The sequence below is a fragment of the Falco biarmicus genome, chromosome 5 (genome assembly GCF_023638135.1).
Source record: "Falco biarmicus isolate bFalBia1 chromosome 5, bFalBia1.pri, whole genome shotgun sequence".
Classification (NCBI taxonomy): domain Eukaryota; kingdom Metazoa; phylum Chordata; class Aves; order Falconiformes; family Falconidae; genus Falco; species Falco biarmicus.
Window position 1 is genome coordinate 71831404 of NC_079292.1, and position 18194 is coordinate 71849597.

The 18194-nt window shown below is 39.0% G+C and overlaps 1 protein-coding gene across 1 annotated transcript in view; it reads left to right on the forward strand.

Moving 5' to 3' along the window:
- Positions 1-439: 439 nt before the first annotated feature.
- Positions 440-18194, forward strand: part of PIK3C2G (phosphatidylinositol-4-phosphate 3-kinase catalytic subunit type 2 gamma) — a 208276-nt gene continuing 190521 nt past the window's right edge. Inside the window, exons 1-4 of the mRNA XM_056342037.1 lie at positions 440-550; positions 3632-4388; positions 10881-10963; positions 15954-16111. Of these exons, the coding sequence (XP_056198012.1) occupies positions 3726-4388; positions 10881-10963; positions 15954-16111 (904 nt within the window). The 5' untranslated portion in view covers positions 440-550; positions 3632-3725. The remainder of the gene's footprint in view (positions 551-3631; positions 4389-10880; positions 10964-15953; positions 16112-18194) is intronic.

An 18194-nucleotide genomic window follows, 5' to 3' on the forward strand; every position in this document is an offset into this window, starting at 1 on the left:
ATGCACGATTTGTACCATCCCCTTCTCCTGTGAGCAGAGCTAGGCACTCCTTTTGGAGCACACACCACTAGTGCAGATAAGATGGAAGCTGCATGAAGGTGGTCTACAGTAAAACGTCTGAATCCTGTTCTTGTACAGAAACCTTTCTAAAAGGCAAGTCTTTATGTTAGAGAAGTTCTTTTGTTATTTTAAACATGTTTGGTACTTGTACTGAGAGTATGAGATCATCTGCTACCCTGCTCATAAAAAAAAAGAAGACAAAAAAAAAAAAGAAAAAAAAAAGAAAGAAAAAAAAAAAAAGGTTGATTTCCCAAACTGAGAGAGAGGACAGATAAGGTGTTACCTTTTAATTGTTACTGCAGTTTGAAATTTCCCTGAAGGAAGACAGGGGAAAGAATCATTACCACAGTAAACCGGTTAAACAGGAAGGAATGCTTCTGATGGAAAGTTACACCCCCTTCATACTGAAAGTACATAGGTCATCTAAATGTGTCTGTGAACAGGAAGACATAGGAGACTGTATATTCTTCTAACAAATTATGTATTTCAGGTAAGAAGTTGCAAGAAATATTCTTACGGCTTAGCAAGTGGTCCAGTTATCTCCTCCTGGGTTCTGGCAAAAAGGGAAAATGGAGCCCACAGTGCACGAAGCTTTTGTACTAGAACACATGTGCATGCTGAAGTAAGGAAAGTATTTTTGTGTGCTTGGATGGCAACTACATCATTGTGAGCATTGCATGATGCTGTCAAATCTCTTGGTTTGTAGTGAATGCTTTACAGTGTTTATTGGGATTCTCCCTTAAAGCCCCCAGTCCCAGAACCATAGGATTATGTGAAAACACAGCTGTCATTTAAAAGGAAAAGGAAGGATTCATAGCCATGGGGAAAAAATCCCAAACCCTCTAAAATGTGAATTCAGAAACTGCATGCAAGGCAGAGAAAATTAATCTTAAAACTTAATTTTACTTTTTTTAATGCATTATAAATTTTGCCTTCTAAGTGATTTTTGAAAATTCAGTGTTATCAATGTACTTTGCGTGGTTCAAATGGAGTAACAGTTGCTGGCAAAAAGCCAAATAATTTCCTGAAGTTCATACGCTGTTTTGAAAAGGAACAGGATTTGGCCCAAATATGGAGCCGAATCTTACAAACCAAACCAGCAGGTAAGACTTAAACCACCTAGATTTACAACATGGCATGCTTATTTTCCAGTTTTAATGGTTCCTTTTAAATGCAAGCTTATGTAAGAGAGATGCAGTGCTACAAACGGTGCTGTACAAGCTCCTGCTCCCTGCCAGGCCCTCCCTCTGCTGTGATCCGGGCTGGGAGAGGGATCCAACTGCACTGTGTAGACTTCTGGTTCCTTACGTGGCCTTCCCAGCCCCCTGAGGAGAACAGGGAAGCAGAATGCACAGACCAGCCTTTGGCACTATAGATAGATTGTATACTTTTGAAGATGACTAGGAAGGCAATACTTCTGCTGAACAGTATGGAGCGTGCGGGAGATAAGCATTCATGTACAGATAGATGGAGGTGGGGGGTGTGTGTGAATATTTGTCTGCTGGAGAAATACGGGATGCTGTACATGAAAGCCTTAGGGGTGAATGAGCTGTTAGACATTTATGTGTCATTATAAACTGAATTTGTCTGAAATATAAAGAAAAAAAAAATTCAAAACTGCTGAAAGGTCATAAAAGGTTGTTGGTTTTTTCTTTATTTTGTTTTTGGGTTTTTTTGTTGGGTTTTTTTTTTGTTTGTTTGTTTGTTTTCTGTACCTCAATTATTGTCTTCCAGGCAGCCAAACTTTATTAAGGAAAATGAAGCTGGAGGGAGATAGCAGTCTTTTATTATTTTTTTTTCCCTGAAATATTCCAATTTTCAAGATCAAAAAAATAAAGAATAAAATATGTTCTCTTTCTTGATTTAATGAATATATAATTTTCTTTCTTGTTTTCGTTTACTTACCTGCTGTAGTAATGAGAAAAAGAGGAAGATGTAAATGTTGAAAAATTCATTTAAAAAAGTCTTATTATTATGCTTATTAATTTTTTCTGGAAAAAAAAAAGGGTGTCGTCTTAATCTAAAAACATAGTGAACCTCAGGATTCACTCTTAGAGAAAGCTGCAGAGACTGTAATTGAAGTTCATGCTTAGATCACCATTCAAATTGGCATGCAACGTTTTGGTTATCTGGCTTAGTGTGACTTCATAAATGCTTTTGTTACTCAACACAGTTAAAGCAAACCAAAGCATACAACACATGGAATCACTAAGTTGACTGCTTGAAAGAATAGTTCAGCCTCTAACTTGGAGATTTCATTTCAACCTATTTAATTTTTTGTTTCTTTTCTCATTCCTCACAGTGGGTGACAGTAGTCTATGTCACCTAGAGTTTGACTTCAAATGAAACAATAATAAATAAAGTTGTGATGAATACCTTCTGTTGCAATATAGATTTTCATTGCAAGGCAGTATTATCTAAAGTAATACAGTATAGATTTTGGGGACATATTGGAAAAGCTATTTGTGGATCTAAGCCTTAGCAATTTCTGAGCACATTTTTTATCTCGATGGCTCCCCCCGCTCCCCCAGGGAGTATATATTTTTAATTGAATTATTAAATCAGATGTTTCTTTTAGGTGATAAGTATCCAGCAGAACTGTGTACTTCATGTAGTATTGCTATTCTGTGTCATTTGTATTTTTAGGCTACATCTGTATCAGTAAATGAAACAGGCCAACGCCTTGAGGACAAGTGGCCCAGAATAAATTTTTGTTTTAGAGCTAAACTCTCTTCCTAAATAAGATATCCTTATGCCTGCTGACAGCAGTCTCCATCACATGCTGCCCATCTGAACCATAGAACTATTGCTTGGCACATGCCAAAGTCATATCAGGAAGTTTGTGAGCAACAGCGTGAATGATGCTGAGCTTCTGCAGAAGCTCATGCCTTTGCCTGTTAATTTACTAAAAAAGATGCAACCTCAGGCTTTGAAGATACATCTGTTTTGAAAAACAAAGAAACAAAAAAGTCTGAAATTTATTTATTTATATTTGTTTTCCTTTATATATGCCATATCCAAGCTTTTGGGTTGTAGTGTTTTGAATGTTAATTGGAGATCTGTGTCTTCTATGTTTTTTGACTTAACTTTCTTTGCCTGATTGCAGTAGGATAAAAAGTAGTAGAATATGAAGAAATTTGCAGTGCAAAAAAGAGAAAGATGTGAATGAAACTGCCATTAAAGAAACCATCAATACAAAGCTTTCCTACCTGCTTGTTTTAGATTCCTGCATTGTGTGCTATACAAGTGTCAAGTAATGGAAATAATATGGAGATTTTCTTTAATGTTTGTCAGAATTAGTATCTTAGCATTTAGATCAATTGTTTCAGGAATCCTATTGCAGCTTTTTAGGAGTCCAGGATAACTACAATAACTATTATTATTATTGTTATTATTATTATTTTTAAAGTCTGGAAATGAGGATCAGGCAACAGAATATTAAACCTTCTGATAAAGAAAATATTTCCACCATGTGTAGAAAGCTCTAAAGCCAAAAAAGACTGAAGAAGTGTACTGCTTTCATTATAATAGATATTTAGGTGGTTAACTTTTGTTATGTGCTTCATTTCAGTGTGTGCGTAGCTCCAGTTCTGAACATTACTCTCTTGACCTTGGAACTGTTGTAAGATTTCCCTGAGGATTAATAAGACCAAAGAGAAGAATCAATGATGGCGTACTTTGGGAGGGTGCCTTTCTCACACAAGGAATTTTTTGAAGGACACGCTGGGCACCAAGCATCTTACCCAATGTACCATTCTGGTTCTGCTGGAGAGATCCATCTAGGATTTGATCGAATAGTTGATGAAGTCAGCAATGAATTTTTTTTTTATGGTTCATCACATTCACATCATCATGGAGAAATTCTTTTCCCTTCAGACATCTTTGGTCCGAACGTGCTTGACAAGCAGTATTGTGAACAGCCTGTAGTTGCTCATGGTGATCTTTACCCTGGAAACCCTCTCTCACACTGGCAACAAGGCGCAGTGTCACCAGTGGTTGGCTTCAGATCTTCTTTACTCCCTGACTGCATAAACCCCTCACTGGTGGATCCCTACCCCTACAGTCAAAATAGAGAAGCCTATGGAGGGAATAGTCCAAGTATAGCCACAAATGTGTTTGATTCAAATGTGGAAAGACGCAACACAAGTCTGAGTTTGCAGATAGGCTTTGACAATGTGGATGCTCAGTGTCCTGTTTTCTTAGACAACTATCAGTTTGGACAAGAAGTGGGAGATGAAAGTGGAACTTGGGAAGCTTGCTTAACTGAAACTTCAAGAAGATGTGACATAAGACCTACCTGGCCCAGCAGCTGTGGACGTGACAGAGGGGTATTTAAATTTTCTTACATTAATAGTGCTTAAGGTTCTCAAATTTTACTCGTGTCTTTGCACTTTGTGTATTCACTTACACTGATGCAACATGGATTAGAAGCACTTGATTTAAAGACTTTATACAAAATGAAACATTTATACCTTGGGGGAAGCAAAAGCTTTTGCTCTTGCAGTGAGTGTCTGTCATGTGTCTTGCAATTCAGCTGGCCAAAAGCAACTGTGAGACTTCTTATTCACTTCTTATTTGGTTTTTACTGCTTCCAAAGACAGAGATGCAGGGAAGTGTCAGGTGTGTTTTCCAATAATTGTGCATCTTGATTTCATGGCAGTCATAATTTCCAACCTAATTTTTTATCTTTACGAGGAGAATGCTCTTAAACAAACAGTACATGATTAGTTAGGAAATTTTTATATATTATGAAAACCTCCAAGCATCTTTTTCCTTTGATTCTAATATCAGAAGAGAACCCAGCAGACCATAAAAAATGACTTTTGAAGGGGAGGTGGCTAGTCTGGCTAGCTAATGAGGATTTTATATGGGCAGAATCTGTGTCCTAGCTGTTTCATGTTTTAACCAACTTGTACTTAAAATGTCAATGTATTTCTCCAACCTACCTAGTAAAAAAGACTTCATTTAAAAGTATACTATGTTCCTCACCTAGTATAAAATGAAGTATCTCCGTTGCCTCTAATGGAAACCTGCCATTTTACACCAGAAGAGAATCTAGATTATGGTCTAGAATGCTCCAGTAGGCTCATTTTATGGCTCATTGAACCATAAAACTACCACAGAGGGAGAAATACAGAAATATAGAGTAAGATGTGTCTGAGAGAGATAACAAACCTTTGTAGTCTGATATGAATCCTGAGACTCAAAATAAGAATACATTATGCTGAATCTGTTTTTCTGTTGAGCCAGATTATTGTCTCTGTATCTAGTTTGGCAGACCTATCCCGATCCCGACAGATGAAACATATTAAGTCCTGCCTTCACCATGTTCTGCATGCACTTACGTGTGCATACATAACTATCTTCTAAAACCAGATGTATCTACTATAACTGCGGAAGCCAGGTCCTATAACACATGCTCTGTCTTTAGCTGTCCTTTTGAAGCAAATACTTCTTTTTTTCCTCCTTCCATCGGGTGTTCATAGCTCCATTCGTGGTTTTGCTGTTTTTAATAATGATGTCTTATGGGACTCCCATGACTCTCTCTGATGTTATATCTCTTCTCATTTTCTTTCTTTCAAAATCCTGACATAGAGAAGCAAAAAGAAAATGATAAATCCTCCCTTTTCTCTAGTCCTTGTTAGCATTCTGAATCATTATAGGAATCCTGAAATAGCCTACAGGATACCTCTGCACCATGAATATTAAAAGACGATTTAGGTTCACCATCTGCTTTTAACTCTCAGTGATCACAGCATCATAAAAAAAAGGGGAAGAGACACTTGATTGACTTGTTTCTATGTCTGTGAATAGGGAGAACTATAGAAGTAAACATACACAGACCCAGACAGATGGGGGGGGGGGGGGGGGCGGGGAATACATCTGAGGGCAAGAACTCTTAAAACTAATCCTGGGCACCACATTTTGGAAGTTCAGTGATGAATACAAAAGTGGAGGGGATGAATAGGTGGAGAGACAAAAGGCTGTTGTTGCTTTTTACTTCTGATAGGAAAACTAAAGCATGCTGACATCATGATGAAAAGAACAAGCCTTCTCATGAGAAAAGTAGAAAATAGTGAGATACAAATGAGCATGAGGAGATTAAATTGTGGTATGGGAATAAGAGGCACTAGAGAAAGCAGCCTTATAAGAACCGGCACGAACACTTCTGTGACAGAGGAAGAGAGAATTATAGGGGAGGGAAGAGAAGAGATGAGTGAGTCAAGGGCGGCTACAATCGAATGTGTGGGAGGATTTGATTAAGTCAGGGAAGTATTTGAGCTGTTTAGCTAGAAGGGGAAGAAATGGGAGAGAGGAGAGAATTGATTTGTAGCAGAAAAATCAGTGTGGTCACAGGAATTCCTTCAGGGAAAAACAGCCATGTCAGGATAGAAAGAGAGCCAAGGCAAGGGACTGAACCTTGAGATGGTAAGAAAGGGAGAATAAAAGTTGAGAGAGAGAAGGGTAAAAAAACCACCTGTGTAAAAGTAACTCATTGCTACTGGATTGAGAGTGGAAAAGATAAGGAGGACTGTGGGGTGACAGGGCTGATGTTAAGACTGTCAGAGTGGTCGGAAAAGTGGAACATGACAGTAAAAGAAAGAGAACAAGCCCATACTGGATTGGTGAGAGCCAGCATGAGTTGAGTAAATGATACATCTGACTAATAGGAGATAAGAACCAAGACTGCAGACAGAGCGAAATGGAAAGGATGCTGAAACATGGAGATGAGCATTGAGATAGGTCATAGGTATGCAAGGTGAAATATTCACATTGCTGAAATCATATTGTCATTCTGATCCTTAGCTCTTGGATGCAGTTGTATGGCCCTTGGCTTTATTGAATGTGTGCTAATCAAAATATGTCCATATGTAATAAAAGAAATATAAATATATATATATTTATATTTCATATAAAAATATGTAATAAAGGAAACGTTAATTTTCTCTAGCCCTGTCATCATGAAGTCAGATGTTAAAAAATATTAAAGAAACTGTCTTCATAACATCCCTGTGAAAAGACATTTTATTTTATCTGTATTAGAAAGAAAATGGAAATAAAATTTTAAAAGTATCCAATAGATTTGCCTGTTCCATGTACAATATTCAGAATCTAAAGTTTTCAGAATAACTAGCAAGACTCAATTCTTCACCCAAGCCCAACCATCAGATTAAACTCCATGATTTCAGTTTGGGTGCTCCAGAAATGAGAAATACACAATTAGCGTTCAAGTTTGGGAAGGATGGTTGTCCTGGTTTCAGGTGCGATGGAGTTAATTCTCAGGAGCTAGAACGGTGCTGTGTTTTGGCTTTGATGTAAGACTTTTCAGTTCCTCCGGCCTTGCTAGCAAGAAGGCTGGAGTGGCACAAGGAATTGGGAGGGGACACAGCCACATCAGCTGATCCAAACTAGCCAAAGGGATATTCCATACTATGGGACGTCATGCCTGGTATATATACCTGGGGGGTTGGCTGGGGCAGACAGGTCATTGCTTGGGGACTGGCTGGGCATCAGTCGGCAGGCAGTGAGAAGTTGCATGGTGCACCACGTGTTTCTTTCTTCCTTTCCCTCTGGATTTTATTCTTTCCCTTCCCCTTTTCATTATAACTGTTATTGTCATCATTGTTATTATTGTTCTTTCATTTTTATTCTATTTTGATTATTAAATTGTTCTTATCTCAGCCCTGGAGTTTCACATTCCAATTCTCCTCCCCATCCCTCTGTGTGAGGGGGGAGTGAGCGAGCAGTTGGGTGGTACTTAATTACCAGCTGGGGTTAAAACACGACAATGGTTCAGGTGACTTGACTCACACAATGTAAGAAATCTGTGGATGGGAAAAGATAGATTCCACTTACCCAGGGATGCACTCTGTTACTTTATTCCTGTTGTCATCAGTTCTTTCCATACACAATTCTCTGTCTCATTCATTGCACACTTTCAGATATTTGCAATGAGCAGAGAGTGGAATCCTATAGGTAAATAATGTGTGATTGTGTAATTAATATTTTACCTTTATATGCAATGGGAAGAAAGTAGTTTCTGGACACCTGAAAAGAGAAATGACAAAACTAAAGCTCTCATCCACATGATTCATAAATGGAGTTGGACCTATATAACTACTATGTACACCTCTGCCGCCAGAATGAGTTTGTATTAGTTAGCAATGATATATTGATTCCCTCTGTGTAGACTATTACTAGTCTGCACAATATTTTTATTTGCCATTAGGATTCACTCAGAAATGCTGCCAGCAAAGGCACGGAGAGGCAGAGGGCTCCTGTCTCCTGCAGGAGAGGGTCCAGCTTCCAGCTTTGTCTGTCAAGCTCCTTTTTGCCATCCTTTAATAATTACCTAATCACATTCTTCTTCAAGCCATGAACTTGAGGATCCATACCCATGTTCTCATGGTCAATCATCTTTTCCTGGTCTTGGCCCTCTCCTTGCTCAAGTCCTCTCTGTTCCTCCTTCCTCAGTTCACAATTGCAGTTTTGCTCCTTTAGTATCAATGTTATGTCCCAGCCTCATCTTTTCTTACCTGTGGCCTAGTTTCCTTAGCTTTTCATTTATCCACTACCTTTCTTTTTCATGCACTTGTTCTAGGGCACTGTACCTGCTCTGTAATGACAGAACTGCGGGTCAAAAAAGAGCTTTTTGTTTGTTGCTGAAAGCAGCAGGTTTCCAGCCTTTGCTCCTGTGGGAGTCTCCATCCACTGCTCCTGTAGGGTAGTCTTGAGTTGTCCCTCCTTTGCAGCACAGGGCTTGGGTGGTTCTTCACTCTGCAGAGTCCCTGTTAATCTCTTCTTCCGGCTGATCACGTCCTCCTGCAGCTCCTTCAGCAGCAGCTTGGCACTGCAGCCAGAGCACAGCTCCCACCAGCGAAGCCGCTGCCACTCCCAGACCCAGCGAGAGGCACTCGACAAGCCCCACAGACAGAGACCGGGGCTGCAGTATCCTTCCTCTGGAGCTCTGTTGTGTGCATTAGCCTCTGCTATCCACAGGGTCAGTTTCTGCACACCATGATGAAGATTGTGCCATGTGGCATGTCACCACCATCACTGCGTAGTCTTCAGTGAAGGTTCTGGGTTGCCTTTGCACCCCTACTGCAACAAGTGTGGCAGCTTTACCTTCCCACTTGTGCTCTGTGAGCTGTGCTCCTGCTGTAGAGCTCACTCACAAACACAGCAATGTCTTTCTGAGCTTGTTCTGGATTTAATTCCTCTGTCAGGAACACGGGGGTACACAACATTCCAGATGCCAACTTCCTAGACCCTTGTCAAATATACCTTTTTGTGGAATTGTCTACCCTAATGAAAATGTGAACAGGAATGGGGTTTGTTTGTGTTCTGGCATTTTTTTTATGACTACATAATTTTAGGAGACCATTACTGTTAACAAATTATTCATAATTTCTAAATAGTGAACCTCTACCAGAAGTTCTTACCACCGTCTGCTGACGTCAATTGTAAGGTGTCTAACCAAGGTGGAAAAAAATGAACCAGTGGAGATGCTAGGTTTTCAGTGACTTTTGAAGGAGCTTTTTTTCAGCAGTCCTTAGAATCAGGGGGTGATGGACTACTGATTTGTACTTCTAAATTTATTTTCACTCTTATTTCAGCCCTGAGGGTTATCCATTTTTTTGGTACCAGATATTTCAGTTTTTCCCTCTACTGATGATGCTTGCTTACTTTTAAATTTCATAAGCACTCTCCTAATGCTTGTGCTATTGCGGTTAATGAAAATACTATATACAGTGATACCCAAGACTGATGGTATCCATAAAAGAGTTGTAACTTTTGTGCTTTCAGTTCTGCCATTGTGATTTCCCCACTAGCCAGCTCCCAACAGATCTTTCATCTTTTATACTCATGCCATCTTTTAAACTGTAACTAAAATTTCCCAGCCTGCATCTTTTCATGTATATTGGAAAAAAAAATCTTGAATTTAGTATATTATTTATTATTAATGTTATAAGTTACATACTTGTACATACATTATTATTAAAATGATAAACACACCTTTCACCATATCTCAGTTTCCTCTTCTGTGACATGTCATTAGTTGCTTCTCTCTCTGAAGGGGCTTAAAAGTTGATGGCTTAGTTGAACCTTGTATCTGTCTTTATGTACCACAGCAGAATGGGCTTGGAGACATAAGAGCATTAAGCTCTTTCTTGGAGGTGATGTTCTGAGTGAAGGGTACTATGGCAAACAGACAAGGGGGTGCTTTGACCCAAAGCAGTGGCTCACAGCTGTGCTCCCCAAGTTTAGAGAAAGTATCTGGGGATTTTTTCATATTCAACAGAATACACTCACTTCCTGTTACTTGTCTTAGGGATTTGCCCGACAGGTTCATGGAATTTGAAGGGATACCGAGCTTCCTTCAAGGGCAGAAAGAGAGAAAGTAAGGATTAAAACTCAGCGCAGCATAACCTTCTTTACCCCACCCCACCCCCCCAGCCTTTTGTAAACTAAGCATATATCTTCTGCATTTAGAGTTACCTCTGCTCTGTCACTGGATAAATTTTGAAAGCTTTGTCTGGAATCCCTGTATTCTTCACGGAGGGGAAAAAAACAATTGCTAAACTCAGGGTAGCGGATGTTTTTTGACTTTTTGTTTTTTTCTCTGAAAGCATTTAGAGTGCAGTCAAAAGATTGCTATTTGTGCTTATTTGGAGCTCCATCATGTCAGGGGAGGGATGATGATGTATGAAAGTTAGTTCTCATGGAACTAAATGCAAGGTTAGCCTTATGGTCCTTCTGCTTCTGTTATCTAAATAACTGAACTCTGCTTCTTCTGGTGTCTTTTTGGTATGTTTTAGGCTACAAGTTGGTCTATCCAGCTGGTTGAAGCAAATCAAGGAAGTAACGAGAACACAGTTGCTTTTTGCAATGCAGTGGAGAAGTAAGTAATGAAAAAACTTTATTCAACCTACTATGACATTTCACTTATTTATATATTAATCGGATTGGTTATCCCTCTGTATTGGGTCTGGCTGAGATGGAATTAATTTTCCCCATAGCAGCCCTCACAGGGCTGTGCTTATATTGGTAGCTAATAACACACCAGTGTTTTGCTACTGCTAAGCAGTGCTCACGCAGCATAAAGGCTCTCCCTCCAGCATTCTCCCTTCACCTGTAGGATGGGAGTGGGCAAAATCTTTGGAGGGGACACAGCCAGGACAGAGGACCCAAACTGAACAAAAGGATATTACATACCATATAGCATCTGCTCAGCAATAAATGCTATGAGTAAGAAGGAGGAATAGGGGCATTTGTTAATACGACATTTGTCTTCCAGAGCAACCACTGTGTGTACTGAAACTCTACCTCCCAGCAACCGGCTGGACATTCCCTGCTGATGGGAAGTAGAGACAATCTTTTGTCTTCCTTTGCTTCCATGCCTGGCCTTTGCTTTTGCTTTTATTAAACTGCCTTTATCCTGACCCCCAAGGGTGTTTTTTTCATTTTATTTTCTCCCTCAACCTCATCCTCCTGAGGATGGAAGTGATAGAGTGGCTTGGTTGGCACCTGGCATCCAACCAAGGTCAACCCACCACACCCTGCATTCCTGAACTGTGCCATAATTCCAGTATCTACATAAATATGAAAGAGTTCCTAATTTTGATTTAAAGATTGTTAATAGAATGTTAATTCTAAGAATATTTTCTGCCTTAGAAGTCCCCTTTATCAGTGATAAGTACATTTAGCTCTTCAGTGTTGGTGGTTTATAGTGTGTGAAACTGAAGATCCATTGTCTGCCATTGCCTTGCACAATATTAGTGCCTGTGTAGCTTGGAGCAGGAGAAAAGGATTGGAAGAACTGACTGACGAAGAACACAATTATTATATACTGTACAATGAAAAGTGAGACTTAGTAAGCCACAAAAACTCCTTTAACTTTTGTTTACCATTACTGTTAGTAGTGTGGCTTAATTGGATAAAACTTTTTTACTTTTGTAATCTTTGGAAAAAGAAATTGTGTTGAAATCCAAGAGCACTAAGAAATACAGATCTTTAGATTAATTTCTCCTTTTTTAGATATTCACTGATCATGCTATCAAGTTGTTAGCACAAACACATGCTTTTCCCTGCAGAAAAATATTTGGAAAATGGAATGCTGATTTTTTTAAATATATATTAGACTTCAATTAATTGACTGTATTGAAGGTCAGCCAAGCTTGCTTCTCTTAAGAGAAAAAAAGAAAAAAAAATCCAGTTTGCCACTGCTCTGAAAGTAACAGTGAATATATTATATATTCATACAGGGTGAATGGTCACCTTCAAAACATACTCATTCACATAAGTCTCAGTTTTCTTTTTTGCCACAGTTCATCAGTCTGAACCCCAAACCAACTCTGTTAACATAAGATGTGTGAAAGCACATTCCACGTGACTGGCTTTCCTCTCAGATATTCAGATAAATATTCTATATTTAACTTTGAACTCTAATTACAAGAAAAGCTTTCTATTGATTTTTTTTTAATGAATACATGAGTCTATTTACAGGGCTAAAAAGATTAATAGAATTAAGCCATTCCTGTTTTTCAGTAACTTGTTTAACGTGTATCACCAGCAAGAAAATAAGAACAGACTTTGCTTTTCTTCTATCAAATAAATGGAAAAGCATTCTTAAGTCAAAATGTCACAGCACATAAAAGACCAAAAAATGTCATAAATTTGTAAACAACAAACATACTCAGACTTGCCAAATGAGCATCCTTCCAGTCCCCAAAGAATCTCAATACCTGGCAGTTTCATATATCAGAGGCAAGATTCAGAATTCAAACTCTGTGTCATGCAGACTTGTACCTCTAGCATGTAGCTCAAATAGAAACCCATCATGTTTTTTCTCTAGGTAATATCTGTACAGGTAGCAATCTATAATTGAAACACTTAATTGTACACAACTATCAACAATTTTCAAAATCCTTTTATCAGGTTACTTCTACAATTATGGACATAGTGAATGTTCATCCATGAGTGGCTTTGGAATACATCCTAAAAGGGGTTTGACACTTGAAGATGCCACACTGATAGTCTCAGGATCCAATGCTGCAAAATGCAGCATTCTTCCACCTCCGACTGACTTTATGGATGTACTCTGCACCACAGAGAAAGACATAGCATTAAGAAATGCTGTGGAATAGCAGATCCCTCTAAATGTTAGTGCTTTCTGCATACACTGAATTGTTGCAGCACAGAAAGCAATTAGCACAAGTTCTTCTTCATGTAATACTTGAGTAGTACTTCAGTTATGCCTTGGAAGACTTAACCTTTCAAAATTTTGTGATGGGTGTGTTTTGCCCACCTGCTCAGGCCAGAAGCCCATTAAGTACTTGAAAAAAAATAGATGGCCATAAATAAGCAACACTTTCCGGTCCCCCCATTATCCTAAATTATAGATAGTGTGGGGGTAGGGAAGGAGTTGAGGTTCATTTAGTTTTGAAAAGACTGCCAGTAAGTTGTGGAGGAGATTGATGCCCGGTGTGTCTACATAGCCCATGAATGTGATGCTGGAAAAAGGGTATTGAAGTTTCCAGTCTTATTCAGTCCTTGGCATTCTTACAGTAACAGGTTACAAGAGTGAATTTGGTTATAGGGGAGAGCTTTATGTGTAGCTTGTTCACAAAGAAAATAGACCGACATCAACTACATAGGTCACCAAAGCAGCCTCTGTAGCATAATGATTTTTTTACTATACATGTAAATCTATCTCATGCTGGAAGTATTGTCAAGCCTCATTTCCTCCTACCCCACTGGAACATCATGCCCCCTGGCTTTTCATGATAAGAAATGGACTGCTTCATTGCATTATTAATTTTGGAAGCCTAGGCTTTTTTTTTCCTTGTAGAAATACATGGCATGAAAGTGTTCATGCTGGTGTTTGAAAGACTTGGGCAGCAGCCCTGAGGCAGGAGTTAACATACTAATGAAGAACTTTATGCGAGAGAACTGTTGCTCAAAATACACTGTAATCAGAGACAGTATAAAGCATTGCCAACTCAGAAGCTACAAAATGCTCCTTGAACTAACAAACAAAAAAGAATGCAGTATGCTTACTACAGGATGTTTGAGTTGTTGACTAAAATATTCAGGCCAATTAGTGAAATGTAAAGCTTCTGCTGGTACAATATGTGCCCTTACCTGCAGCTGCAGAGTGTATGTGCTTAAAAAGCAAGTTTAATCTCAGATGACAGGCATAATACCTGTGACCAGTGTTCATTAGGAAATGCTACCTCAGGAGGAATTAGTTTCTGCAGGTCTTCAGTAATTGGAAGGAGGAGGGGCAATATATTTTAAAGGTAATGGTATATCAGAGAGTCTCAATGACTGTAACAGTTATTGCTCTCTACAGACATTTACGTAACTACCTAGGGTTTAGTAACGAGGATTTCAGACTGGATTCTAGAGCACTGTGAAAACAGGGACTTCTTAAGATTTTGCATAGAAAGCCTGTTCCTGTATGTATTTTGACCAGCTGTCCTAGCAGCAGCTGTCTGTGCACATGGTTTTGGTTAGTTTTATGTTAAAACTCTGTTATTTAAGCACCTATTGAGCACATTCATTTCTACTGTTCTCAGTGTAAGCTGAAGTCTGTGTTTAAACTCCTTTTGGGTTCTCTGAGGGTCCAGTTCAGCAGTGATTCTGTGAAGTTCATGAAGATTTTACTGATGGTTTTCCTATTAAGTAAAATATGTAGTTATACATACGCTATCTAATATGTATGAAAACAAGGTTTGAGTTTCTACCTTTTTCACAGAATCATAGATTTATAGAACCATTTAGGTTGGAAAAGACCTTTAAGATTATCAAGTCCAGCCATTAACCCAGGACTGCCAAGTCCACCACTAAACCATGTTTTCTAACCCTAAGCACCACATCTATGCATTTTTTAAATACTTCCAGGGCTGATGATTCCACCACCTCCCTGGACAGCCTGTTCCAATGCTTGACCACCCTTTCAGTGAGGAAACTTCTTGTAATATCCAATCTAAACCTCCCCTGGTGCAACTTGAGGCCTTTTGCTCTTGTCCTATCACATCTTATCTGGGAGAAGAGACCTACCTTTCAGGTAGTTGTAGAGAGCAATAAGGTCCTCCCTGAGCCTCCTTTTCTGCAGACTAAAAAATCCCAATTCCTTAAGCTGCTCTTAATAACACTTGTGCTTCAGACCCTTCACCAGCTTCATTGTCCTTCTCTGGACACTCCAGCACCTCAGTGTCTTCCTTGTAATGAGGGGCCCAAAACCGAATGCAGTATTCAAAGTGCAGTCTCAATAATACCGAGTACAGGGAGAGTATCACTTCCCTTTTCCTGCTGGCCATTGCAGATCACTATCTCAGATATAAGCCAGGATGCTTTTGGCCTTCTGGGCCACCCGGGCACACAGCTGGCTCATGTTCAGCCAGCCAGCAGCAGCACCCTAGGTCTTTTTCCCCCAGGCAGCTTTCCAGCCACTCTTCCCCAAGCCTGTTGCCCTGTGTGGGGCTGGTGTGACCCAAGTGCAGGACTCAGCACTTCTTCTTGTTGAACCCCATACAATTGTCCTTGGCCCATCAATCCAGCCTGTTCAGATCCCTCTGCAGAGCCTTCCTGCCCTCAAGCAGATCAACATACCCCTCCACTTGGTGTCATCTGCAGATTGCTGAGGGTGCACTTGATACCCTCATCCAGATTGTTGATAATGATATTAAACAGAACAGGCCCCAGTACTGAGCCCTGGGGAACAGCACTTTTGACCCCAGTACTTGTTCCCTCTCTTTGCACAAAATTTTATTCCTAACAGCTCCTTATGTACTATTATTGTAAGTATTTTGTAGAATTTTTATTTTGTTATTATAAGAGATGTGAAACGCCTATTTAGACATAATTTCATCACATGTTCTTTTCAGAATAAGAAATGCCTATCCTGCTTTTGACTTGAAGACAAACACGGGGAAAATCTGGAGTGTTGCAAGAAGGTTCCCAGACCACATTCTTGATGAATCAAAATTCAAAATCAGTGTTTGGACAGATTCTTCACCATATCCTCTGCTTCTTTCACAGAGTGGTAAGTGATTGAGGTGTCCATATCCTTCCACAATTCAGTTCCATGGAGATGATAATGAAATGCATGTTATCTGGAAAGATAACTGAAGAGCAGGCCTTATGCGAGTCTTGAGTGTATAGTTTGTCAAACGTGTTTAGTATATGTGCTGTAAAATCTAAATCACGTTAAATATCAAATTTTGCTATTGTGTAGATCTCTGCTTTCTTTAATCACAATTGGGACCAATTCTGGCAGTCTCAAATAGGCCATCATTCAGACTTTGATCCAGAAGGGATTTAAGCTTGTGCCTTATTTGAAGTTTAGGGGTAGTTCCCATATAGTTGTGGAAATTTTCACAGCCTTGACTCTGTTTCTGAAATCCAAGACTTAAGAGTCTGCAGTCACTAAAACTCCTCTGCACCCAAGGTTATGTAGAGGTCAGGGAAAGTACTAGTCAGTCATAAAATGAATGAAGAAATTCCAACTGAGTGGGAAGAAAAAGAGAATAATTAAGAATTGGAACAGTTCACCCATGGAGGTTGTGGAGTCTCTGTCCTTGGAGGATTTTAAGGTCATACAGGACAAAACCCTGAAAAAGCTGGTATGAATTCAGTGTTCATCCTCCTTTGGAGAGGAGGCTATACTAGGTGAACCTACTGAGGTCCTTCCCAACTTAAGTTATTCTGTCACTAGTGTGACAGAAGCTGCCACTGCTCCTGTGCACCCTGTATCTGTGGTGGATGGGAGAATATTTGATTCCAGCTCTGGTAGTTTTTACTTCTTAAGGAACATATGCAAGAATGAAATAAATTGTCTTCTTCCTCTCTTCCTGAAGTGCTGCTTTAAGTAATATTTTTTTGTTTCTTTGTGTTTGTTTTTTTTTTTAATAAATCATTCCTTCAGTTGTCAAGGAATTATTTGGCTGTATCAGGCTGAGTATTACATTGATGGGTTGAAAGCTGAAAATCCAAAGCTCTATAGAATGTCAGTCAATGTGCACTAAAAAAAAAATAAAATCTTAATAAATAAGATAGCCAAGACTTACACACTTATTCATACAAGTTTGCTTGATTTGGGAGCATCTACATAGTTACTGGAAAGCCTGGAAAAGTAGTAGGTTGTACCATCTCAAACCAATATTTTGTGGATGGCATGAAACAAAGGGCCAAAGGTCTTGGGACACTTGGGCCAGAAGATAGTATTTCCAGCATTTCTGTCAGTGAGGCAAGAGATCTACAATGAAGTTCCCTGTAATGCAAAGTTGCAACTACTGGAAAATGTTTTATCATTTATTTACCCTACAGGTTGTTCAATTTTCAGTCTGCTTAACTTTATTTACAAAAACACTTCAGAAGGCACAGCTAAAACTGAATGGCATGTAAGAAACAGTCCCTATCCTAAACTTGCTTACAGATAAGTAAACAATAAGATATAATTAAAGTGGAGAGAGTGAGTACACTTTTTTGCAGAATCTAATATAAAGAATTGTTCAATCATGCAAAAACATTTGGCAGAGTAAGGAAAGGAAAATGCGTCTATGGAGTGCAAATGATTGATACCAGCAAGTTCCAGATTTTTTCCTTTAAGTGACCTGAAAAAAAGTGCATGTTACAATTTTAGTTCAAGATTCTTTGCCATTCTTCTTTTTAGGGTGTTTAATTTTAGCAAACAGGCACTGCAGTTTACACGTCAAACCAGCTATGAGGAGTTACTTAAAACAGGATGTCGTCAAAGGGCTAGGTGTTTTTAAAACTAGTAAAACTGGGAGAAAATGTTTAATTGAAGTGGCTTTCTAAGCAAAAGAAAAATGGCTTTGCTAAGAAAATGAAAATTTTAAGAAGGAACTTTTGAATTTGTTATGCATTTTTTTTCCCTGGGGAATACTAAATCAAAGCAAAAACCAAGCTACTTGTGGTAACCAACTCTGTTTTATTTCAGCTTTGTTTTTGTCTCAGCCCCCTCCCTTAGAAATGTCAGCTCTTCTCTGAAGTTTCTTTCTCAGTATTGCATCCCCTTAAATTTTCCTGCAAAAACAATTTTACATTTCTTGGTTTGTTCTAAAACGGTAGCATAGCAGCTCTGAAACAGATTTGCTGCTATGAAT